Raw genomic sequence first — 22,297 nt, forward strand, 5'->3', positions numbered from 1 at the left:
GATCCAACATTTAGTTTAATGTTTGATGGCTGCTTTGAAGAAATTAATTTTAACACTCCTTCACTGGTAAGTTTTGAATTTTGATCAGCATAAATTATATATCACAATTATATAGAAGGTGGTTTATTATAAAATTTAGTTATAATTTTTAAATGTGGTTACTAAGGGGTATGTTAAAATTTCTGCATTTTAGGAGACTTCTGATTATCTTTTTTCTACTTTAAAAAATATCTTTTTCAAAATTCATGTATTCAAATTTTTACTAGACTCCAGTGTTCATTAGGTCTTTTTCATAGTAACCAGTGCTTTACTGAGGTGAAATTTGCATATAGTTAAAAATGCACTTAAGGGGCTTCCCTGGTGGCGCAGTGGTTGAGAATCCGCCTGCCGATGCAGGGGACACGGGTTCGTGCCCCGGTTCGGGAAGATCCCACATGCTGCGGAGTGGCTAGGCCCGTGAGCCATGGCCGCTGAGCCTGCGCGTCCGGAGCCTGTGCTCCTCAACAGGAGAGGCCACGACAGTGAGAGGCCCGCATACCGCAAAAAAAAAAAAAAAATGCACTTAAGTACACAAATTGAAAAATGTGAACAGAGATAAACATCCATGTAACCATCACCCAGATCAAAATATAGAACATTTCCATCACCTCCAAAAGTTCCCTTGGGTCCTTTTTAGTCAGCACTCCCCTCTCCACCGGAGATAACCACTTTTTTTTTTTTTTTTAATTTTATTTATTTATTTTTGGCTGTGTTGGGTCTTCGTTTCTGTGCGGGGGCTTTCTCTAGTTGCGGCGAGCAGGGGCCACTCTTCATCGCTGTGCGCAGGCCTCTCACTATCGTGGCCTCTCTCGTTGCGGAGCACAGGCTCCAGACGCGCAGGTTCAGTAGTTGTGGCTCACGGGCCCAGTTGCTCCGCGGCATGTGGGATCTTCCCAGACCAGGGCTCGAACCCATGTCCCCTGCATTGGCAGGCAGATTCTCAACCACTGCGCCACCAGGGAGGCCTGATAACCACTACTCTAATGTGTATTAACAGATTAGTTTTGTCTATTCTGAAATTTCAAATAATAGGAAACATTATGTGTCCTTTTATATCTGGTTTCTTTCATTTAACATTATGTTTTTTAGATTTATCCATGCTGTTCTGTCAGTGGAATTGTTGAATCATATGCATTATGTTATTTTTATTTGTTTAGCTTTTTAAGACTCTGCCAGATAGGTTTCCAGTGCATGAGAATTCTGGCAACTGTTGTCAGTCTTTTTAACTTTGGCCATGGTAGTGGTATCCATCTGTGTGTGTGCATGTTTGCTTTCTGTTAATTAGCTTTGAAGTATAGTTTATTTACAGTAAAATACACCCACTTCAAGTGTATGGTTCAATGAATTTTGACAAATGTAGTTACAGAACATGTCCATCAAGATAGAGAACATCTTTATTACTACCAAAAGTTCCTTTGTGTGCCGTTGTGTTCTGTCCTTTGTCCTAACCCCTCGGCCCTGCCGACTGACTACCAGTCTGTTTTCTGTCACTGTAATTTTGCCAATTGTAGAATTTCATGTCAATAGAATCTTATAATATGTAGTATTTTTTATTTAGTTTCTTTCACACACCATAATGCTTTTTCAGATTTGCTCATATTACCTGTGCCAGTAGTTTCTTTCCTTTTTTTAAAATAAGTTTATTTATACATTTATATTTTTTTTTCTTTTTTTTTTTTTTTTTTTTTTGCGGTATGCAGGCCTCTCACTGTTGTGGCCTCTCCTGTTGCGGAGCACAGGCTCCGGACGCGCAGGCTTAGCGGCCATGGCTCACGGGCCCAGCCGCTCCGCGGCATGTGGGATCTTCCCAGACCAGGGCACGAATCCGTGTCCCCTGCATAGGCAGGCGGACTCTCAACCACTGCGCCACCAGGGAAGCCCCATTTATATATTTTTTATTTTTGGCTGCGTTGGGTTTTCGTTGCTGCAAAGGGGCTTTCTCTAGCTGCGGTGAGCGGGGGCTACTCTTTGTTGTGATGCGTGGGCTTCTCAATGTGGTGGCTTCTCTTGTTGCGGAGCACGGACTCTAGTCGCGGGCTTCAGTAGTTGTGGCATGCAGGCTCAGTAGTTGTGGCTCGCGGACTCTAGAGCACAGCCTCAGTAGTTGTGGCTCACGGGCCTAGTTGCTCCGCGACATGCGAGATCTTCCCAGACCGGGGCTCGAACCCGTGTCCCCTGCATTGGCAGGCAGATTCTCAATCACTGCACCACCAGGGAAGCCCCCTAAGGGATTTTCTTAAGGTTTAATAAAATTGCCTTCAGGATTCAGGTTGGAGAATCTCCCATAAAATTTTCCTTGCTGTCTCAGACTATATACAGTTAATAAAAGAAGTTTACGTAAATGCTTTTAATTTGGTACCATATTCCTTTATATTTTTCTAGATCAATCATTCTCAATAAGAGTTTAAAATATTGTGAATCTTAGCAAAATTTGGCTTGCTTTTTGATATTATTGATGTATTTCTGTTAACTCTGCAGTTGACCATGTTTCTTTCCTGTGTCTCTCTCCCTCCTACCCCCACCTCTCCCCTCCTGTCTCTCTCTCTCTCACTCTCTCTCAGCTAAATGTTGCCAGCTACCTACAGATGATCTGCTTGACTGAGAATTTTAGAACCGATGTGAAAGATTTTGTAACATTGCTAACTGCAAATACTTGTGACATCAGAAAAAGTATCCTTTACTTACAATTCTGGATTAGAAGTGGAGGTGGATTTTTAGAAGAAAGGCCATTATCTTTTTGTCGTAAGTTGATTTGTTGTAAAAGAAATTTCTGTAATGGGATCCTATATTAAAATATATGCTGTACCAAAACATTTGAAAGATTATAAAAATTTTGAGCATTGAGGCATCATGTTAATATTAAAAGAAACATACATACATCAACTTAGTTGATGAAAAGTTTTGTAAGCATTAAATGTGGGTAAATACAATTAAACTGAACCTGGAACAAATGGTTACTTGTACATTTATAAACATAGTTGCTTATAAACAAATAGAATTATATTATTTAGCAACTTCCTTTTTTCACTTATTAAAAAAATAAGTATTGGTAATTTTTCCATATGTAAATTATTTTTAGATGACTGTATTGTAAGTTCCTTTTCAGCTTCCTTAATAGCCTATAATTCTGTCTTTCCTAAGAACTCTATTATTTCAGAAATGCTTTATTTCTTACCAATCTTCAGTCATTGTTACCTAATTCAAGTCCCAGACATTTACTGAGGACTTTCTCCATGCCAGGTCCTGTGTTTATATGAATAAGACATGGTTCCTTCCCTGAAGAAGTTCATAGTTTGTGGTTTCCATGCTCCACAGTCACAGTTCTGTAGTTACAGATCCTGCTCTGGGAAATATACAAATATTTAATTTTAAAAAAGGTGAAGTTCTGTAATATTAATCCCTTACTGGTTTTCTGATTAGTTCAAAATTTAATATCTTATTTTTTTAATTAATTTATTTATTTATTTGGCTGCGTTGGGTCTTCATTTCTGTGCGAGGGCTTTCTCTAGTTGCGGCGAGCGGGGGCCACTCTTCATCGCTGTGCGCAGGCCTCTCACTATCGCGGCCTCTCTTGTTGCAGAGCACGGGCTCCAGACGCGCAGGTTCAGTAGTTGTGGCTCACGGGCACAGTTGCTCCGCGGCATGTGGGATCTTCCCAGACCAGGGCTCGAACCCGTGTCCCTTGCATTGGCAGGCAGATTCTCAACCACTGCGCCACCAGGGAAGCCCTAATATCTTATTCTTTTTCAAAGTATTTAATTCAATTTAAGCTGGCAGTTTTAACTATTTCTTAGAAGTAAATATGATAAATAAGACATGGAAAATATCCTATTTTAAACAAAAGTTAATAACTATCACCATATTACTGGTTATAAAATGCAATACCAAGAACTTTAGCATTATTTCTTTTCTTGAAGATCTTAAATGCATTTCATTCCTGTCTTAAAAAGACACAGATACACACTCATTGGAAATCAGACAATACAGAAGTATATAATGTAAAAAAAGATCTTGCCCCACTTCTTAAAGGTAGCTACTGTTAGACCTTTATCTATGCATATACAAATATTGCTACCTACTTATTTAGCAAAATTAACCAATACTATATGTATTGTTAAACAATTTGCTTGTTCTTACCTCACAATTTATTGTCAGTACGTATAGTTCTAGCCCTCTCTTTTTCACAGCTGTGTGCCATTCCATAATATAAAGTGGATGTAACGTAATTTAATTAACCATTACCTACTAGGTGACATTTAAGTCATCTTCAGTTTGTTGTTAAAGTATGCAGTGAATATCTTTTTTAATTTTGCTAATTTAGAAGGTGAAAAATGAATGGTATCTTATTTTAATTTCCATTTCCATGATCACTGGTAAAATTGTACATCTTTTTATGAGTTTATTCGATATTTGTGTTTCTTCTGTGACTTGCCTGTCCAGTCCTTGCTCTTTTTTCTGTTGGATTGTTTTGTAAGCCCACCCCACACCCCAGCCCCACTTAACCTATGTAGAAATCATGTTTGTATTGTACGTTTTATGAATTAGATACATATGGGGAGAATAACAAAATGAGGATTAGGTCCAAAAAATGCCAAAGGGGACTTCCCTGGTGGCACAGTGGTTAAGAATCCTCCTGCCAATGCAGGGGATGTGGGTTCAGTCCCTGGCCCTGGAAGATCCCTCATGCTGCATAGCCACTAAGCCTGTGCCTGTGCTCTGGAGCCCGTGCTCTGCAATAGGAGAGGCCACGACGGTGAGAGGCCTGCGCATTGCAACTAAGAGTGGCCCCCGCTGGCTGCAACTAGAGAGGGCGTTCCCACAGCAAAGACCCAACACAGTCAAAAATAAATAGATAAATAAATAATTTTTTTTTAATGCCAAAGGATCTTGGATTTTAAATAACTGCTTAAATAATTGCTTGCTACAATTTGATAAAAATATGGATAGCTAAGGTTTTCTTTTACTAATTTTGTAGGAGGAAATAGCAGAAATGTACAACTTGTTTGCTCTGAAGATGACCCTGATTCCAAAAATAATGCTAAAAATACTAAAAGGAATCCAACAGACCTTCCCAAATGTGACATTGGCTGTGCTGAGACCTTGTTTGGCCTTAAGAACATTTTTTCCCCATCTGAAGACTTATTTTCATTTTTGAAGGTATTTTCAATGTCTAGTAAATTTATGTTCTTTTTCATCTTCCCAACACTCACTTCTGTCTTTTGAATCTTAAGGTTAACTCAAATTTACCAGTAATTTTTACAGGCTTCAGATTTCTGATTTTAACACATTGTACCACTTTGACAAATGGTGCATAGGCCTTGCTCTAGATGTATATTATAGAATTTAGAATAGAACTTAGAAATATTTCAGATAAAAAAAGACAATTTCATAACAGTAGTTTTTAAGCAAATGAGCTTCTAATTATTGAATTAGGGTATATACTGACTATTAGAGAATTTAATTGTTTAAATTAACAGTCTAAATTAATCTTTTAGACTCATGATACTATTTGATGTATTAGGGAAGTGTAGGTTAATAAAATTATGAGGGTTAGCAACTCATTACTTTGAAAATAGATAGGAGTGACACTATATTCATATGGGTAGAAAAATGTTCAGACTATGTACTGTTATGACATTTCTTTACTCAATATTGTTTTTCAGCACAAAATCAGAACAAAGGAAGAATGGCATAAGCTCATCCAGCTTCTTACAGAATTCCAAATGAGGAATGTAGATTTCTTATATAGTAATCTTGAGTTCATTCTACCATTACCTGTTAATATCATCCCAGAAACAGAAAACTTTTCTGGTTCATCAGTAAGTGTGGACACCAATGCAGCAACAAAAAATATGAAATGTCTTGCTAGGAAACTTTCTGAAGGAGAGAAGCCATTGAAAAAGTCACAAAAAAAGAAACATAAGAAAAAGATGGTAATTTTAGATGATAGTGACTTATTTGACACCGAATTGGACTTTTCTGATGAATTTATTAGGCTTTCCTCTGCATCTTCTCCAAATTCAGAAGAAAGCAAAGCTAGAGATAAAGAAAGCAATCCAGAGACAAAGAAACTAGACACCTGTCTAGAGTCAAACGTTGAATCTATTCCTCGTTCTCCTAAAACACCAGCAGAAAAGAAATATTCTGTCCTTGTTTCTCACTGTTTAAATTCTCTCACTGAATTCATGGACAACATGTCCTTCTTAGATGCCCTTTTAACTGATGTAAGGGAACATAGGGAATTTCGTAAAAATGATTTTGGCTGGACAAATGGAAAGGTTAAAAGTGGACTTTGTGATGAGTTTAGTCTCGAGAGTAGTGATGGATGGACTTCTCAAAGCTCTGGAGAATTAAAGGCAGCTGTAGAAGCTCTCAGCTTTACTAAATGTTCTTCTACTATTTCAAAAGCATTGGAAACCTCCCTGAATTCTTGCAAGAAAGTAGGAAGAGATCCAACAAAAGAACTTACTTTTTATGTTTCACAAAAGCGCAACAATGTACACTTCAGTCAGTCAGCAGCTAATTTAGAGTAAGTCTTGACTTCTGTTTACTTTTTATTTTTCAATAATAAATGATAAAGCGGAAATTACTAGTTTCTTTCTCTTACTAATTTTGAAATGCTGGGCTTTATTGATCATGGTAAGCCCTTCATATTAATAATGTAGCTTCTAATGAGACAGTTAAGGAGACCAGCCTGATTGCTGGGAAGAAAAAGTGAGAGATTGGGGTGGGGGGTAGATTTGGGAGACTCTTGGATAACAGGGAAGAGGTCTGGATTTGCTGTGCAGACAGCAGGTAGCCATTAAAGTCTTTTCAGTGTGGGAGTGATTGATGTGTTGAAAATGATATAGAAAGTGAATCTGGAATACAGTTAATCTAGTCTAGACCAGAAGCAGGGAGAAGCAGACACCAGCAGCTCGTTTTGGGATTGTTGCATTTTTATCGGGCATTAAAAATCAAAAAATAATGCATTACTTTTAATTTACAGCAGTGCTTGGAAGAGGATAGCAGTCATCAAAAGTGTGTTTTCTAGCCGATCTCTTCCGAACCTGGGTAATAGACAAGCTAGTATAATAGAATACTTGCCAACTCTGCGAAACATTTGTAAGACTGAGAAGCTAAAAGAACAAGGAAAAAGTAAAAGGAGGTAGTTTCTATAAAAACGTTTTACGTAACTATTTCAAGATTGATAAATATTCTCATCTGATGGAACTATTAATATTAAACTATGTTTTTCCTTGTAATTTTGACAGATTCCTGCACTATCTTGAAGGAATTCATCTTAACATTTCAAAAGAGACTATGAACACTTTGGCAGCTGGCTTCCCTTAATATCCTACATTTACAGTGCCTTGGACAGATTCTTACATGGTCCTTAAGAGACATTTTTTTTTTTTTTTTTGCAGTACGCGGGTCTCTCACTGTTGTGGCCTCTCCCGTTGCGGAGCACAGGCTCCGGACGCACAGGCTCAGCGGCCATGGCTCACGGGCCCAGCCGCTCCGCAGCATGTGGGATCTTCCCGGACCAGAGCATGAACCCGTGTCCCCTGAATCGGCAGGCGGACTCTCAACCACTGCGCCACCAGGGAAGCCCAAGAGACCTTTTTATAGTGATTTTCATGGAAGAGTTTACTTCTCTTAATGTACATTTAAAACATACTATTTGTATATTTCTTATTAGTGTGTAAATATTTAAAATGAAAAGATTTGAGTTACAAATTGTATTTATAATTGTGGTAGTGGTGGGGTTTTTTGAATTTTTTTGTATTATCTGATTTAGCGTTGTTGGACTATTTTTGTATGTGTGTGAGCTGTTTCTAGAAGGTAGAGTTCACTGAATATTTCTAAAGGTGCTTCAGTGCTAAACTAATCCATAATTTTTCCCCTTCTGGTGACCCTTAATCCACGCTGTGAATGTGAATCACCTAGGTGATAATCTTTTTTAAAAATAAGTTTACACAGGGCTTCCCTGGTGGTGCGGTGGTTGAGAGTCTGCCTGCGAATGCAGGGGACACGGGTTCAAGCCCTGGTCTGGGAAGATCCCACATGCCGCGGAGCAACTGGGCCCGTGAGCCACAGCTACTGAGCCTGCGCGTCTGGAGACTGTGCTCCGCAACAAGAGAGGCCGCAACAGTGAGAGGCCCGCGCACCGCGATGAAGAGTGGCCCCTACTCACCGCAACTAGAGAAAGCCCTCGCACAGAAATGAAGACCCAACACAGCCAAAATAAATAAATAAATAAATAAAATAAGTTTATACAATCCAAAATACAAAATAGCATGTATAATACATAAGCAAACTTCCTAGGAAAGAAATTTCAAAAAGTAAGATCTTCCTGATAAAATTATTTTTAGCGTACTCATCCAGTATATTTTACCATGTGAATCACTGAACGCTGACAAGGTAAAATCAAGATTATGAACTGTAGTTTTCGTAAATCTTTTTTAGCAACCATACAAATGTGATATCTTGTATATTTTGACAATTCAAATCATTTGTACATTTTTCTTGTATTTTTATATCATTGGTGTTTTATTTCATAAAGATATTAATGATAATATAAATATTTTGGACAAACTGCTATTCACTGAAACTGTAACAAAGGATTCTACCCTAGGATTTCTACATGATAGCCATTTCGACTTAAGGTTATATTTTTGGAGAAAGTATATATTTTTAATTACAAGATTTTAAAATACCACATTTCACTTAAAATCATTTTTGCAATCAGATGTATCTGAAAATAGTTTCCTATTTCAAGTGTTTATATTATATATTAGCTTAATATTCAGTTACATTATCTGGTGAATTAATTTTCACTTCAAAAATAAGGATCCTAATTTTGTACAGTTGAAAAATAGATGTATACCTGTGTACAAAATGTTTTTACCTCTTATTTGTATAACCTGCCTTTTCTTGTATTGATAGTACACTGATTTAATTAAAGGGTAAAGCTAAAAGACTGCAATGTTTAGAGAGTCCAGATGTAATCATCTGGGTAAATATGGATATTGTACAGGCTTGGATATAGTCTATATCTTACAGGTTTGGTCCCTGTACAAAAGAGAATAACATCTAAGGCATTTTTTTAAGTATATGGATTTATTATTTTCTACTGAATGCAAAAGTCCACTACCTGTAGAGCATTTACCAGTTAATTTGGTCTTTAATTATTAGAAAATTCGGATAATCCTCATCAGTTGAGGAACCAAAGTAAAATAACTCCATAGAATTGTATTTAAATGATCAAAAACCAAGAAATAATGGGGGTATTTTCCTCCCTAATAGGGACACATTTGATATCTTTTTTTTTTAAGGTTAAGCATAATTTTGGGAAATATTTTCTCAATTCTTAAAGGTTCCTGTAAGACTTAAAATTTACTTTTGTGATAAAAGTAACCAAATTTTGATGACTCTTCAGTACTTAGCATCTTATCCTATAAATGTCTAATTTGGACACATTTCACTACAGCTATTTCTAGAAATGTTGAGAAGTAGAATGCCACACATCTGGCATGAACAATTGAATGGTTGGTGAAACTGTTTACTAAAGTATGAAACAATGGCAAATGATGTGGTCTGGAGGAAAGAGAATGATTTCAGCTGTGTACTTGGAGGTATCTACAACAGTTACAAGGTGGAGATGCTCACGTATACAGTCACATATGTAGAGATTTACATGTGCACGGCCACAGTCTACAGTGTACATCAGACTGCCTAGGGAGTTGGAGGTGCTGGAAGGGAGGACTTCCATGTATTTTATAGATTTCTGATTATTTGAATTTTTTTTTTCCCAACAAGTATACTTCACTTTTAGATTAAAGGAAAGAAAAGACTTAATGCTTTGACATCAGGGAGACTTGGGTTCAGTATAGGTGAGATACAATGAGGGCCTGAACTATGGCAAATCTAATGGAAATGGAGAGATGTGGGGGGAAAAGTGCTACTTTTCTCAAAAGATGGTCTGTTAAGTAAAATATTTCAAAGTTTAGGGCTTCCCTGGTGGCGCAGTGGTTAAGAATCCGCCTGCCAATGCAGGGGACACGGGTTCGAGCCCTGGTCCGGGAAGATCCCACATGCCACGGAGCAGCTAAGCCCGTACGCCACAGCTACAGAACCTGCTCTCTAGAGCCCACGAGCCACAACAACTGAGCCCGTGTGCCACAACTACTGAAGGCCGCACACCTAGAGCCCGTGCTCTGCAACAAGAGAAGCCACCGCAATGAGAAGCCCACACACCACAACGAAGAGTAGCCCCTGCTCGCTGCAACTAGAGAAAGGCCCGCGCACAGTAACGAATACTCAATGCAGACCAAAAAAAAAAAAAATTTCAAAGTTTAAAAATGAGCCTATTGGGCTTCCCTGGCATTCCAGTGGTTAAGACTCCACGCTTCCACTGTAGGGGGTACAGGTTCAATCCCTGGTTGGGGAACTAAGATCCTGCATGCTGCATGGTGCAGCCAAAAAAAAAAAAAAAAAAAGCCTATTAAACAAAGCTTATTTATTTTGGGCTTAATAGATTGAGCTGATGAAAACTCCCTTCTGGAGGCAGTGCATCAAACCACATTGTACTTTCAGAGTAAGAAGAGGATTCTACAAGCTGTGTTATCAGTTATATATAGCTTTATTCCCATGATGAGCACCATCCAGAAAAATCATTATTCCCTATTTTAACAGTATGAAAATAATGCAAATCCTTTAGTAGAGATGGCATTTACCTTTCAAGGAAGATAACTTTGTTTCTTGTTTTGGATGTTTAGGGAACATCTTATTTTTTAACGCTTAAACCCAAAAGGCACAGAATCTCATATTTATTGATTTAGCCTTGGTTTATTATTGTGTAAACCACTCAGTAGCCAAAAGTCTGACTTGAAACATCTAAATACACTCAAACTTATGTTTTCTTCTCCATTAACACGGATGTTCAAAACAGTTGGTTTTAAAACTTCAGACCTCATAAATATAAATTAATATGACATTAAGAACATGTAACATCCTAACCTCAGAATTTTAAGATTCAGTATTAAAAACCGCCAATTCATAAAAGGCAATAGCTTGTAATAATGAATCATATAACTCTTCTACCCTGTATTGTTCAGTAGATGAAAACATCTGTCTGTAGTGGACTATCTTATCTAGTGGGAAGAATACCCGAGGCTCTTCTTTCAGTACAGACTCTGAGAGGAGCTGCTTCACTACCTCTTTTCCACTAGTCCGTGTGTCGCCAATCATCAGTTCAAAGTGCCTCCCCACTGCGTTTCGGTTCATGCTCAGCACCTGATGATGGCCATCCTGGGTAAAAGTTGTATTCAGCAAGGCACACAGCATGGCTTCCGTGATATGGAAGTGTAATAGTACAGGAAACAGAGATGAGTTCTGAAATGAAGGTCCTGTTTTCTCCAGGACATAGAAGTCGGCTTTAGGCATCTTTGAAATAACTGAAGAAATCTTTTTTTTTTTTTTTTGGGGGGGGGGTAGGAGGGAAGATAAAATAAGTGAACAGAAATCATTCATTAAGGTTTATTGTTTGGGCCCCCTCTCTGTCCCACTTCTACTTTTTAAATATATAACTTACATAATATTGCTATTGACAATTTTGAAGTAATTGAAAAAGCATTCTATGAAGGGGTCAGGACAGCCAAGTTCTTTCTAGTAGGAACAAGCTGAGCTAAGACAAGTCAGTTAATCCTCCTAATTACTAGTTTCTTCATCTGTACAACGGGCTTCATAATTCCTAAAAACTATATTGGCTTTAAGATTAGACACGATTGTCTTATTTAGCTTTTAAAAAATTCTAGGGTAGAGTATAGGGTTGGAATAACTAGCCTAGAATCAATCACCTCTGCAACTGACTAATCACATCATATACTTGATTGAACCAGTTTTCATAGATATAATCAGGATGATCATTACTTACTGCCCATCTCACCAGGTTTTGAAGACTAAATGAGACAATAAGTAATAGTGTTTGGAGAATAAGCTTTATAAAAATAAAAATAAAAAAAAGAATAAGCTTTATAAATATGGTAATGAAGTTTCTTAACATTTAGAGTAATATACTTTACCACTGATTTTCTCAGGATCTGCCTTTGATTCATAAGGCATTTCTTAAAATAAATGATGCAATTTTTAAAAAATCATAAGTGATGGAAAACACAGGAATGGGTGAATAATAAGTACCAAAAGAAAATCCATCCTTACTATCTTATTTCATTCCTTTTAGGACTAAAAGACTACACAAGGAGCTCTAGCAGGTAGGGATTTGGAGGTGTAACTGGCTTACCTCTTCTAAATAGACCGACGATAGGTATGTTCCTTTCATCAATCGGCAGTATTCAGTTTGCTGCCAGTCCAGCACTGCCAGTTTACGATCAAGGTGAGCCCAGGCAATTCTTCGAGTACCAGAAACAATGGATACAATACTATTAATTGCCTAAAACAAAAAAGGCTGGTTTAATTACAAGTGTAAACATATTAACAGATGTAAAATTTAAGATACAAACTCAGAAATCCAAATTAGTTTATTAATAGAAATATATTTACAGTTTATGAACTAAGAATTGTTAAAGAGTAATTATTATTAAAAGGTAACCAGTAGCAGTCTTTTACTTGTTGAACAGAACTTTTACTTGTTCTCAGCAACTAGCTCAAAGTAGGCATTCAAATATTCAGATGTTGCTGGGGAATGTGCTAGATACTGGGAAACAAGGGACATAACCATATATTATAAGAAATGCTACCATACAAGTTACACTGTAGAGAGGAGGAATTGTCAGGAAGACTTATTGGAGGACTAGGAGAATGAGTAAAATGGTAAACGGGGAGTTATTTCACCCAGATGTCTGCAAATACAGGCTGACACCTCTCACTCAGGCAGTGGAATAAAGAGTGCAAGTGGGAAAAGGGCAGAGGGGTAGGCAAATTTCTGCAAAAAGTAACTTCCTTTATCCTGAGAGCTACAGGGAGCCACCAAAGCATACAACATTCAGGTGTAACACGAGATATACATTTCAGAAAGAACGTGGACAGCTGTGTGGAAGATGGACGGGAGGCGTCTAGACTAGAGGTGGGGATTTGTGTTAGGTACCTGTTGCACGACAAAGTACTAAGAATCTAGGTCACAGTGAAGAAGCACAAGAAACAGATCAGAAGTAATAGGAGTAGAATTAATATGTGAGATGAAGGAGGAGCCTAGGAAAACAGCCATATATCTTCTCAACATTCCTCCTAAGTAAGTCTTGCCCAGACCTACTTCTCTACATCCACTGTCCTTTCTTCCTAGAATGCCTTCCTCTTCCTGCTAGCCTAGTTAGCTCTCCATGATCGAGGCTGAGTTCTTCTAGTAAAGATTCCCCAACCCACAGTTCTCTCCTCTAAATTGCCAATTTACTACCTGTACATCTCATTCTTTGAGAATATCCATATAATAGATTATCTATTTATATGTGTATCTCTGGGCCCACCAACTAAACTATAATCTGCCTGAAGGATCCCGTCTTGGTGCCCAGAATAGTGCTTTGGTTCTCAAATATTTAGGCAGTATTAAGACGCAGTAAGAAAAAAAGAGTATACCTTAAGTCTCTCTCTTCCTATTTCTGGTTTGATGAGCTTTCTCAAGAGCCGATTTTCCTGTAACTTCCTTTTTTTCCCTCCAGTCTCTGGATTAAGAATGGAGTTACAAACTTGAATGGTGGTTTTATACTGGAACAAGGGCACATTCATTAAACTCTCCAAATTCTGAAATGGCCCAAACTTTTCTCTGTGCTCTACAATACTGAGGGACTTTTTTCCACGAAGCAATGTGAAAGCTTCAAGTTCTTTATTAGACGCTGTATTCAACACATGCAAGATGGAAGCCTGCTGTTCTGAAGAGAAGAGCTTGTCAAGTGCCTTTCCAGACTCCTTTGCGTTTTCATCAGAAAAATCAACATGGGGAATAATTTTCTTTGGTGCAGTGGATTTTTTCCGACAGCAGGAATTATGTAGGCCCTGGAATAAGGAGAACCCTAACGGAACTGGAAAACATCTCCACCTCCCTGAAAGGAAATTTTAGCAAAATGTAAGTTGAGACGTCTTAGTTCCTTTTAGCGTTAGTTGTGGCCTAACCAGAGCCTTTGCAAAGTGACAATGACTTTCCTATAATTTAACAACTAGTGGGGTTTCCCTGGTGGCGCAGTGGTTAAGAATCCGCCTGCCAATGCAGGGAACACGGGTTCGAGCCCTGGTCCGGGAAGACCCCACATGCCGCGGAGCAACTAAGCCCGTGCGCCACAGCTACTGAGCCTGTGCTCTACAGCCCGCGAGCCACAACTACTGAAGCCCGCGTGCCTAGAGCCCGTGCTCCAGAACAAGAGAAGCCACCGCAATGAGAAGCCCGCCCACCACAACAAAGAGTGCCCCCCCCCGCTCACCACAGCTAGAGAAAGTCCGTGCGCAGCAACGAAGACCCAACGCAGCCAAATAGAAAGAAAGAACTAGTGGATCATATCCATAAGAGATATCTTCTGATTTTTATGGATAACGCCTAGGTTTTACTACCTAGAAATCTTATTTTATGTCCAAGAAGCATGTATTTAAAAAATGATTTCAACTGCTTAACGTTTTTGAAATTTTTAACCTTAGAGAAATCTTTTTCCAATTAATAGATCTTTTTAACAATACTTATCTTCAATAGTTTCTTTCTCATCCAGTGGAACCAAATAAAACTAAATTTTAGGGAATTCTCTGGCGGTCCAGTGGTTTAGGACTTGGTGCTTTCACTGCCAGGGCCAGGGTTCAATCCCTGGTGGGGGAACTAAGATCCCGCAAGCCACATGGCGCAGCCAAAAATAAAGAGAAAAACCAAATTTTATACGTTTATAATAAATGTTTTAGCTGAGTGGTAGGTTTAAGGACGGTTTTTATTTCTTTTGTACACTTTTCAAGATTTCTACCATGACTATACTTCTACAAAGAAGAAAAACCATATAAGGAGCAACTTTGTAAAACCAATGGAAACTCTGACATTGCGGCCACAGAACAATAACGCATCCAGAAGCAAGCAAGCAGCCGTTGGACTCTGAACCCTCCGCCCTCGGCGCAGTCCGAGGAGTCGCTCGTGGACCCCTAACCCAGGGAAGAAAGCACAATCGCTCCTAGGCTCGGCGACCAGAACCGCCCCGTCAACTCAGCGGGGACTCCAAGAGGGAGACCTGGACACGGGACCCAAGGGGGATATACTCCAGGACCAGGGGCTAATGTCAGACGGGAGATTCACCCAGTATTGCAGGCACCCTACCTCCCGCCAAGAGGAGACTAGGGACGTTCATCCTCCACGTTAAAGCAGTAGGGTCCCGCGCCCGTCTTCCTCCACTAACTTCCGGTTCCTGCGTGCTTCGCCCAAAAGCGCCCGGCCTTTCAGTAGAAAGGTTCCAGCGGAAGCAGCGTGCCGGCCGGCCCGAGGTTGTTCCCGCTGGGCTGTTGGCAGCCGCTCCGCTGCGCCTCTGGGCAGACGCCGGCCGGGATTGTGCCGGGATCCGGAGCCCCCGGGTGCGCCGCAGGCTCCTTCCACTGCATCCGGGAAACGGCCTCGCCCTCTCCGGCCCGTGACTGCCGGTGAGCAGAATGTCTGGGAAGAGAACGCCTGGGCGGGTTTTAGCCTGTAGTTGGCAAGATCCCTCCTTTGGGGAGACTCTCTGGGTTTATTATCTAGGCATACAGATTGATGAGCTCCTATTGGGGCCCCGCCTAGAGTCTGATGGGGGAGCGTGGGCAGGAACATACATAACCAAATCACCAGGCAAAATGGAATAACTGGGACAGGGGCGAGGTGGTGTTTCAGGAGCTCAAGGGGGGAACTGTGTGAAGACAGCCTTCAAGGAAGGGAGAGGTAGGAAGAGGTGGCTTTGACACTGGGCCTCGAAAGTATCCTATTTGGAAGAGATGGAGGGAGCCGAGGCTGGCTCCAAATTTGGCTGGGCCTCGAATGCAGAATGGAGCAGCTGAATAGTTCCACGAGGTAACTCGAAACCGGGGCTTTTGTAGAGTCAGATTTGAGGTGTGTTTCTAAAAATTTGGGCATATGTCGAAGTGTGAGGCTGGATTGGAGGTAAAGAGCCTAGTAGCAAAGTGTATTTGGAAGCTAGTGTATCTTCTCAAGGGACAGGCAACCATAAGGAATTGAACCTGGGAGGTTGTGTGATCAGACCACTCAGGATGGCTGTTCTCTTGCTCTCTGTACATCCCCTGCTGGAACAGTCCCTGCTTCTCCTACACCCTACTCAGGTGGCTGACCTTCGCTCCTAATCATGGAGCCTAATCAATAAATGCCTTTGTACTTGCCCCCGGCCCCAGCTAGTGATTTTTCTAATCTATAGCCCAAAACATCTCCACTGGGATAGTTTATCAAAGGGGCAGTGAGGGGCTGTGCTCCTCTGCTGGTTTCCCTGGTAACCAATGTACCCACCTGACGTCATTTCCCTCTATAACTGGTAACCTCTCCCCCCGCACCCAATGAAGACTGCTACCGTGTCCTGCCCTCCACCATGTGGGGCTGCTCCAGAACCCTTTTGCTTCAGATGTGTAAGATCCCTTATCCATTAAACCATTGATGTCTCTGTTGCTAACTCTGGGTTCTTTCAGGAAAGATGGGACGACTTTAGCTAATTTTGTGAAAAACGGGGAAGGCAGGAGGGCGGTGGCTTTGGGAGGGAAAGATGGTGTGTTTGCGTTTTTATGAGGCAGCAGTGTCTGTGGAGCTACTGTCCAGGAGGTGGTGGAGATGTGGCCAGTTATAAGTACTCATGAGAATTCTAGGATTCTTGCCAATTTCTGCGGAACTTAGGAATCCAACACAAAATAAAGCCAACTTTTTGTGCAAAATTCTCCAAATCAATGGGAAATAATTTCCTTTTAACTCCAAGGCTTATTCCACTTAATGAGGTGTTAATGAGTTGAAATGTATCCCTCAAAAAAGATTGTGGCCTTATTTGGAAAGAGGGTCATTGCAAACAATCAGTTAAGATTAAAATGCCATCACACTACAGGGGGTGGGGGGCAGCTGATCTGATATGACTGGTGTCCTTATAAGAAGAGGACCCTGTGAATGCAGGTGAAAATGGGGGCGGAGCTTAGAATGATGCATCTACAGGCCAAGGCCAAGGATCATCAGCAGGTCACACACACCACAAGCTGGGAGACAGGCCTGGTACAGATTTGCCTGCAGAAGGAACCAACCCTGCTTGCATCTTGATTTCAGGCTTCTGGGCTCCAGAACTGTGAGAGAATACATTTTTGTTGTTTTAAGCCACCCAGTTTGTGCTGATTTATTACAGCAGCTCTAGAAAACCAATACACGAGGCCATACGGAACGCTGGTGATTGATGCTTTCTGAGATGCTGTGGTTCACTGGCAAGATACAACAAATGACTTGCTATCTGCACAACCTTAGACAGTTTCTCATCCCCTCTGAACCTCAGCTTCCTCATTTGTGAAATGGAGGTAATGGTACCTGCCTCACACCGCCAGGAAATCCTGCTGAGAGGATTTCTCATTAGAGACTGGATGCAGAGAGCCTGGCATAGAATAAGTGTTCGGTAAATATTCCTTCCCCTATTAAACTTTCATCTCTTCTTTGGAGCTGATTATTAATGACCTTGAGGGGAAACTCCCTCATTCCTCAGAGCATTCATTCAGAATTACTTTGACAAGAGCCTGGAAGTAGTAAGAGGCAACCACTATGCATGATTTACTGTAAATCAGAATCAGTGGGTTCAAAATGAAAGTCATCATCTTCCCCAGAAACCAGCCCCTCACTTCCCTGTTTTTGTTGCCCAGATACGGATGGCCCTGGCCCTTCCCATGCCTGTGTCTAGCCCGTTGTCTAGTTCCTGTGTTTTCAAAACTTTTTTGAACGTGACCCAGGACACATTGATGATGTACGTGTGAAACAAAAGCTTTATTTAAAAATACTTGTACCAACAAGGACCTACTGTATAGCACAGGGAACTATACTAAGTATTTTGTAATAACCTATAATGGAAAAGAATCTGAAGAAGAACATATATATATATATATATTTTTTTTTAACTGAATCACTTTGCTGTACGCCTGAAACTAACACAGCATGGTAAACCAACTATACGTCAATTTAAAAAAAGAGAGAGGGACTTCCCTGGTGGTGCAGTGGTTAAGAATCTGCCTGCCAATGGGACACGGGCTCGAGCCCTGGCCCAGGAAGATCCTGCATGCCGCGGAGCAACTAAGCCCACGCGCCATAACTACTGAGCCTGTGCTCTAGAGCCCACGAGCCACAACTCTGGAGCCCACGTACTGCAACTACTGAAGCCCGCGTGCCTAGAGCCCGTGCTCTGCAACAGAAGAAGCCACCGCAATGAGAAGTCTGTGCACTGCAAGGAAGAGTAGCCCCCGCTCGCCGCAACTAGAGAAAGCCCACGCACAGCAACGAAGACCCAACACGGCCAAAACAAAACAACACAAATAAATACATTTTAAAAATGAGAGCGAGAAAGAAAATATTTGTGCTTTTACATAGGATGCACCTTGACATTTTCTACTGTATTTCAGTTTGTGTGTATTTCAATTTTTAAAATACACTGATCTGTTTTGTTTTGTTTTTTTTAACACTGATCTGTCTTTAACCCACAGGACATTGGGTGGAGATGTCTAGTAGATGGTTAGATAGGTAAGGGAGAGGACTAGGCTGTGCCATAAAGAAATGGCACTTTATCCCGGGAGAATGCCTGGCTGAGCCAGGGAGAGGGACGGTGTGAGGAAAGCACAGGGAGTCCAGGAGAGAACCCTGGGAGCACTAAGCATTGGGTGTGAGTAGAGGATTCCCCAAAAGATGGGGAAGCAATGTTCAGAGAGATTTAAAAGGAAACAGGACAAAGTCAAGTTAAAAAAGAGACAAAAGACATGTCGAATTTTGAGGAGGGACAAGATTTAAAAAAAAAAAAAAGTGGGTTAATTGGAACCACTAAATTGATATTCATTTCATGACTCACTACTGTGTGGCATCTTCAGTTTAAAACACATGAAATTCTATCAGCCTTACCTGCAAAACGTCTTTTTACCTCTCCCTGTGGCCACTTGAATCGGAGCCTCATTGTCTCCATCGGGCTCCTGCAATAACCCCGCACCACCTGATTTCTCAGCTTCCTGTCAGCCTCACCCCGTCCCTGTCCTTACACATACCCTCCCTGTCCTGGCCCAGTGCCGACCAAGCTTCCAACTCCCGCCTCACCTTCCTCTTCCAGCTCTTCCTGTCTGCTCGCCGCCAGGCGCCCACATGCTGCCTCTCCTCCTTCCTAAAAGATCCCTGCCGGTGTCCATGTCCGGGAAGGTGAACCAGTTATGGGAATCCTATTTCCCTTTACTAAAGATTAAGATAAGAATGGGTGTGTGGGAGGGCTTCCCTGGTGGCGCAGTGGTTGAGAGTCTGCCTGCCGATGCAGGAGATACGGGTTCGTGCCCCAGTCCGGGAAGATCCCACATGCCGCGGAGCGGCTGGGCCCGTGAGCCATGGCCGCTGAGCCTGCGCGTCCGGAGCCTGTGCTCCACAACGGGAGAGGCCACAACAGTGAGAGGCCCGCGTACCGCAAAAAAAAAAGAGTGGGTGTGTGGGAATTCCCTGGCGGTCTGGTGGTTAGGACTCCGCGCTTCCACTGCAGGGGGAACGGGTTCGATCCCTGGTCGGGAAACTAAGATCCTGCAAGCCGAGCACTGCCAAAAAAAAAAAAGAAAAAGAAAAAAAAAAAGTAGGTGTGGTTCTGTTTGGGACCTAAGTGGGAAAGATTTTATACCCTGATAAAGAGTGGGAGGGGAAGCGGCCACCTCCCTTTTCTTCTTGTGGCTCTGGTGGTGGGAGGATGAAATCAGAGGAGCAGCCATCTCTTCGTGGACAGGCAATGCTGACAAGGGCTAGAAGAACAGGCCTTGATAACATTGTTTAGCTGTGGGACAAACCCTGGAAACCACCTACCTGCAGACTTATGGTTCAGTGAGGGAATAACTGACCTTGTTTAAGGCACTTTCGATCAGTATTCTGTTACTTGGAGCTGATCGCTTCCTGATTAAGATACCCACTCAGGAGATGTTCTGGGCATCTCTCCTCTGCGCCTTTGTGCCTGCTGGTCCCTTTCCCTAGGATGCTTTTTCCCTAAAATGATCTGAATTCTGCTCACCTTTTCAGGGCCAACAAGGGTACACTGAGAAGTCTTCCATTATCCTGAGCCAAAAGCATCCTCTCTCTTCTCTCAAGCATGTGACTCATATCTCCCTCATAGTACAGGCAAACATGAACCATAAGCTTTTTGGGGGGGGGGGGTTGGCTTTTGACCGTGTGTTTTTGTCTCCTTGTTTGACTCTACATTTTCCCAAGGTGACCTGGAAACTACCAACTAGAATATATCAAAAATCCATTTCTGGTGGCTCAACAGTCCTGGAGACAGAGGAGCTCATGGTATGCTCAGACTCTGGAATCAGTCAGTCCCGTGTTTTAACCCAGCAAAGCAGCGGTGTGAACTGGGGCAAGTGACATCACCTCTCTGAGCCGCTTTAGATCCGTCTAGAGTGCAAGAGGGATTCAAGCCATAATTATATCCCTTATAATACCCAGCACATTGCCTGGCACACATGGGGATTCATTAAGTGATTGTTAAAAAAATTAATGAATGATCACATATAATATATTCCAAAGGTTAATTTTCTTTAGGAAAAATATTAAAAATTCATGCTCCATAACTTCATGATCTTGACATAGGTAAATATTTCTAAAATAAGAAATGAAAAGCATTAACCGTAAAGGAAAAAAAATGAATTAATTGGATCTCATTTAAGTTAAGAACATCTACTCACTAAAAGACACCAGTGGGGGACTTCCCTAGTGGCACCGTGGTTAAGAACCTGCCTGCCAATGCAGGAGACACGGGTTTGATCCCTGGTCTGGGAAGATCCCACATGCCGCGGAGCAACCAAGCCCGTGCGCCACAACTACCGAGCCTGTGCTCTAGAGCCTGTGAGCCACAACTACCGAGCCCACATGCCGCAACTACTGAAGCCTGCACACCTAGAGCCTGTGCTCCGCAACAAGAGAAGCCACCTCAATGAGAAGCCTGCGCACCTCAACAAAGAGTAGCCCCCGCTTGACGCAACTAGAGAAACCCGCATGCAGCAACAAAGACCCAAAGGGGCCAAAAATTAAAAAATAATAAAACTTTTAAATAAATAAATAGACAAATAGGTGAATTCCATCAGATTCTTCTGCATGACTATTTGAGTTTCCCCTGTTACACATGCCTGCCTGTTATTTCTTTCCTTCAGAAAGGAAAACACTTCCAACAAGGACCTACTGCATAGCACGGGAACTATATTCAATATTTTGTAATAACCTATAAGGGAAAAGAATCTGAAAAAGAACATATATATATTTACTTACACATATGTATAAATGAATTGCTGTGCTGTACACCTGAAACTAACACAATATTGTAAACCAACTGTACTTCAATTTTTAAAAATTTTGTTAAAAAGAGCAACCTAGGGCTTCCCTGGTGGCGCAGTGGTTGAGAATCTGCCTGCTAATGCAGGGGACACGGGTTCGAGCCCTAGTCTGGGAGGATCCCACATGCCGTGGAGCAACTAGGCCCGTGAGCCACAACTACTGAGCCCGCGCGTCTGGAGCCTGTGCTCCGCAACGAGAGAGGCCACGATAGTGAGAGGCCCATGCACCGTGATGAAGAGTGGCCCCTGCTTGCCACAACTAGAGAAAGCCCTCACACAGAAACGAAGACCCAACACAGCAAAAATAAATAAATAAAATAATAATTACATCTGCAAACATCCTTTAAAAAAAAAAAAAGAGCAACCTAAATGTCCATCAACAGAGGAATGGATAAAGAAGATGTGGTACATATATACAGTGGAATATTACTCAGACGTAAAAAGAATGAAATAATGCCATTTGCAGGAACATGGATGGGCTTAGAGATTGTCATACTGAGTGAAGTAAGACATAGACACTGAAAGACAAATATCATATGATATCGCTTATATGTGGAATCTAAAAAAATCATATAAATGAACTTATTTACAAAACAGAAGTAGAGTCACAGATGTAGAAGACAGACTTATGGTTACCAGGGGATAAGCGGGGGGAGGGATAAACTGGAGATTGGGATTGACGTACACACTACATATATAAAATAGATAACTAATAAGCACCTACTGTATAGCACAGGGAACTCAATACTCTGTAATG

The 22,297-nt window shown here is 41.2% G+C and overlaps 2 protein-coding genes across 3 annotated transcripts in view; one reads left to right on the forward strand and one right to left on the reverse strand.

Annotated features, from left to right (window-relative positions):
- ATAD5 (ATPase family AAA domain containing 5) overlaps positions 1-11,495 on the forward strand; it is a 40,799-nt gene extending 29,304 nt beyond the window's left edge. Inside the window, exons 18-23 of one of the 2 annotated variants that reach the window (XM_022595825.2) lie at positions 2-66; positions 2,601-2,781; positions 5,015-5,196; positions 5,703-6,568; positions 7,031-7,186; positions 7,293-11,495. In XM_022595825.2, coding sequence (XP_022451533.2) covers positions 2-66; positions 2,601-2,781; positions 5,015-5,196; positions 5,703-6,568; positions 7,031-7,186; positions 7,293-7,371 — 1,529 coding nt within the window. In that variant the 3' untranslated portion in view covers positions 7,372-11,495. Of the gene's footprint in view, position 1; positions 67-2,600; positions 2,782-5,014; positions 5,197-5,702; positions 6,569-7,027; positions 7,187-7,292 lie in introns of both variants that reach the window. The other variant, XM_022595824.2, reaches the window with a different exon arrangement.
- Positions 5,460-15,576, reverse strand: TEFM (transcription elongation factor, mitochondrial). Its single transcript, XM_022595861.3, has 4 exons — positions 15,317-15,576; positions 13,612-14,075; positions 12,323-12,472; positions 5,460-11,487 (listed from the first exon to the last, which is right to left on the reverse strand). The coding sequence occupies exons 1-4, from the start codon at positions 15,345-15,347 to the stop codon at positions 11,050-11,052; spliced, it is 1,083 nt and encodes a 360-aa protein (XP_022451569.1). The 5' UTR covers positions 15,348-15,576; the 3' UTR covers positions 5,460-11,049.
- Positions 15,577-22,297: the final 6,721 nt, after the last annotated feature.

Source organism: Delphinapterus leucas, chromosome 19 (genome assembly GCF_059928025.1).
Source record: "Delphinapterus leucas isolate spDelLeu-1000000601 "Yukka" chromosome 19, BTC_Dleu_Yukka2, whole genome shotgun sequence".
Classification (NCBI taxonomy): Eukaryota; Metazoa; Chordata; class Mammalia; order Artiodactyla; family Monodontidae; genus Delphinapterus; species Delphinapterus leucas.

Bases quoted from the DNA above. Each gene is read 5' to 3' on its own strand.
- TEFM (XM_022595861.3), bottom strand. From the start codon at position 15,347: ATGAACGTCCCTAGTCTCCTCTTGGCGGGAG. The intron at 14,076-15,316 runs GTAGGGTGCCTG...ATTTCCTTTCAG, and splicing joins TAGTCTCCTCTTGGCGGGAG to GGAGGTGGAGATGTTTTCCA. The intron at 12,473-13,611 runs GTATACTCTTTT...TTTTTGTTTTAG, and splicing joins TAGGAAGAGAGAGACTTAAG to GCAATTAATAGTATTGTATC.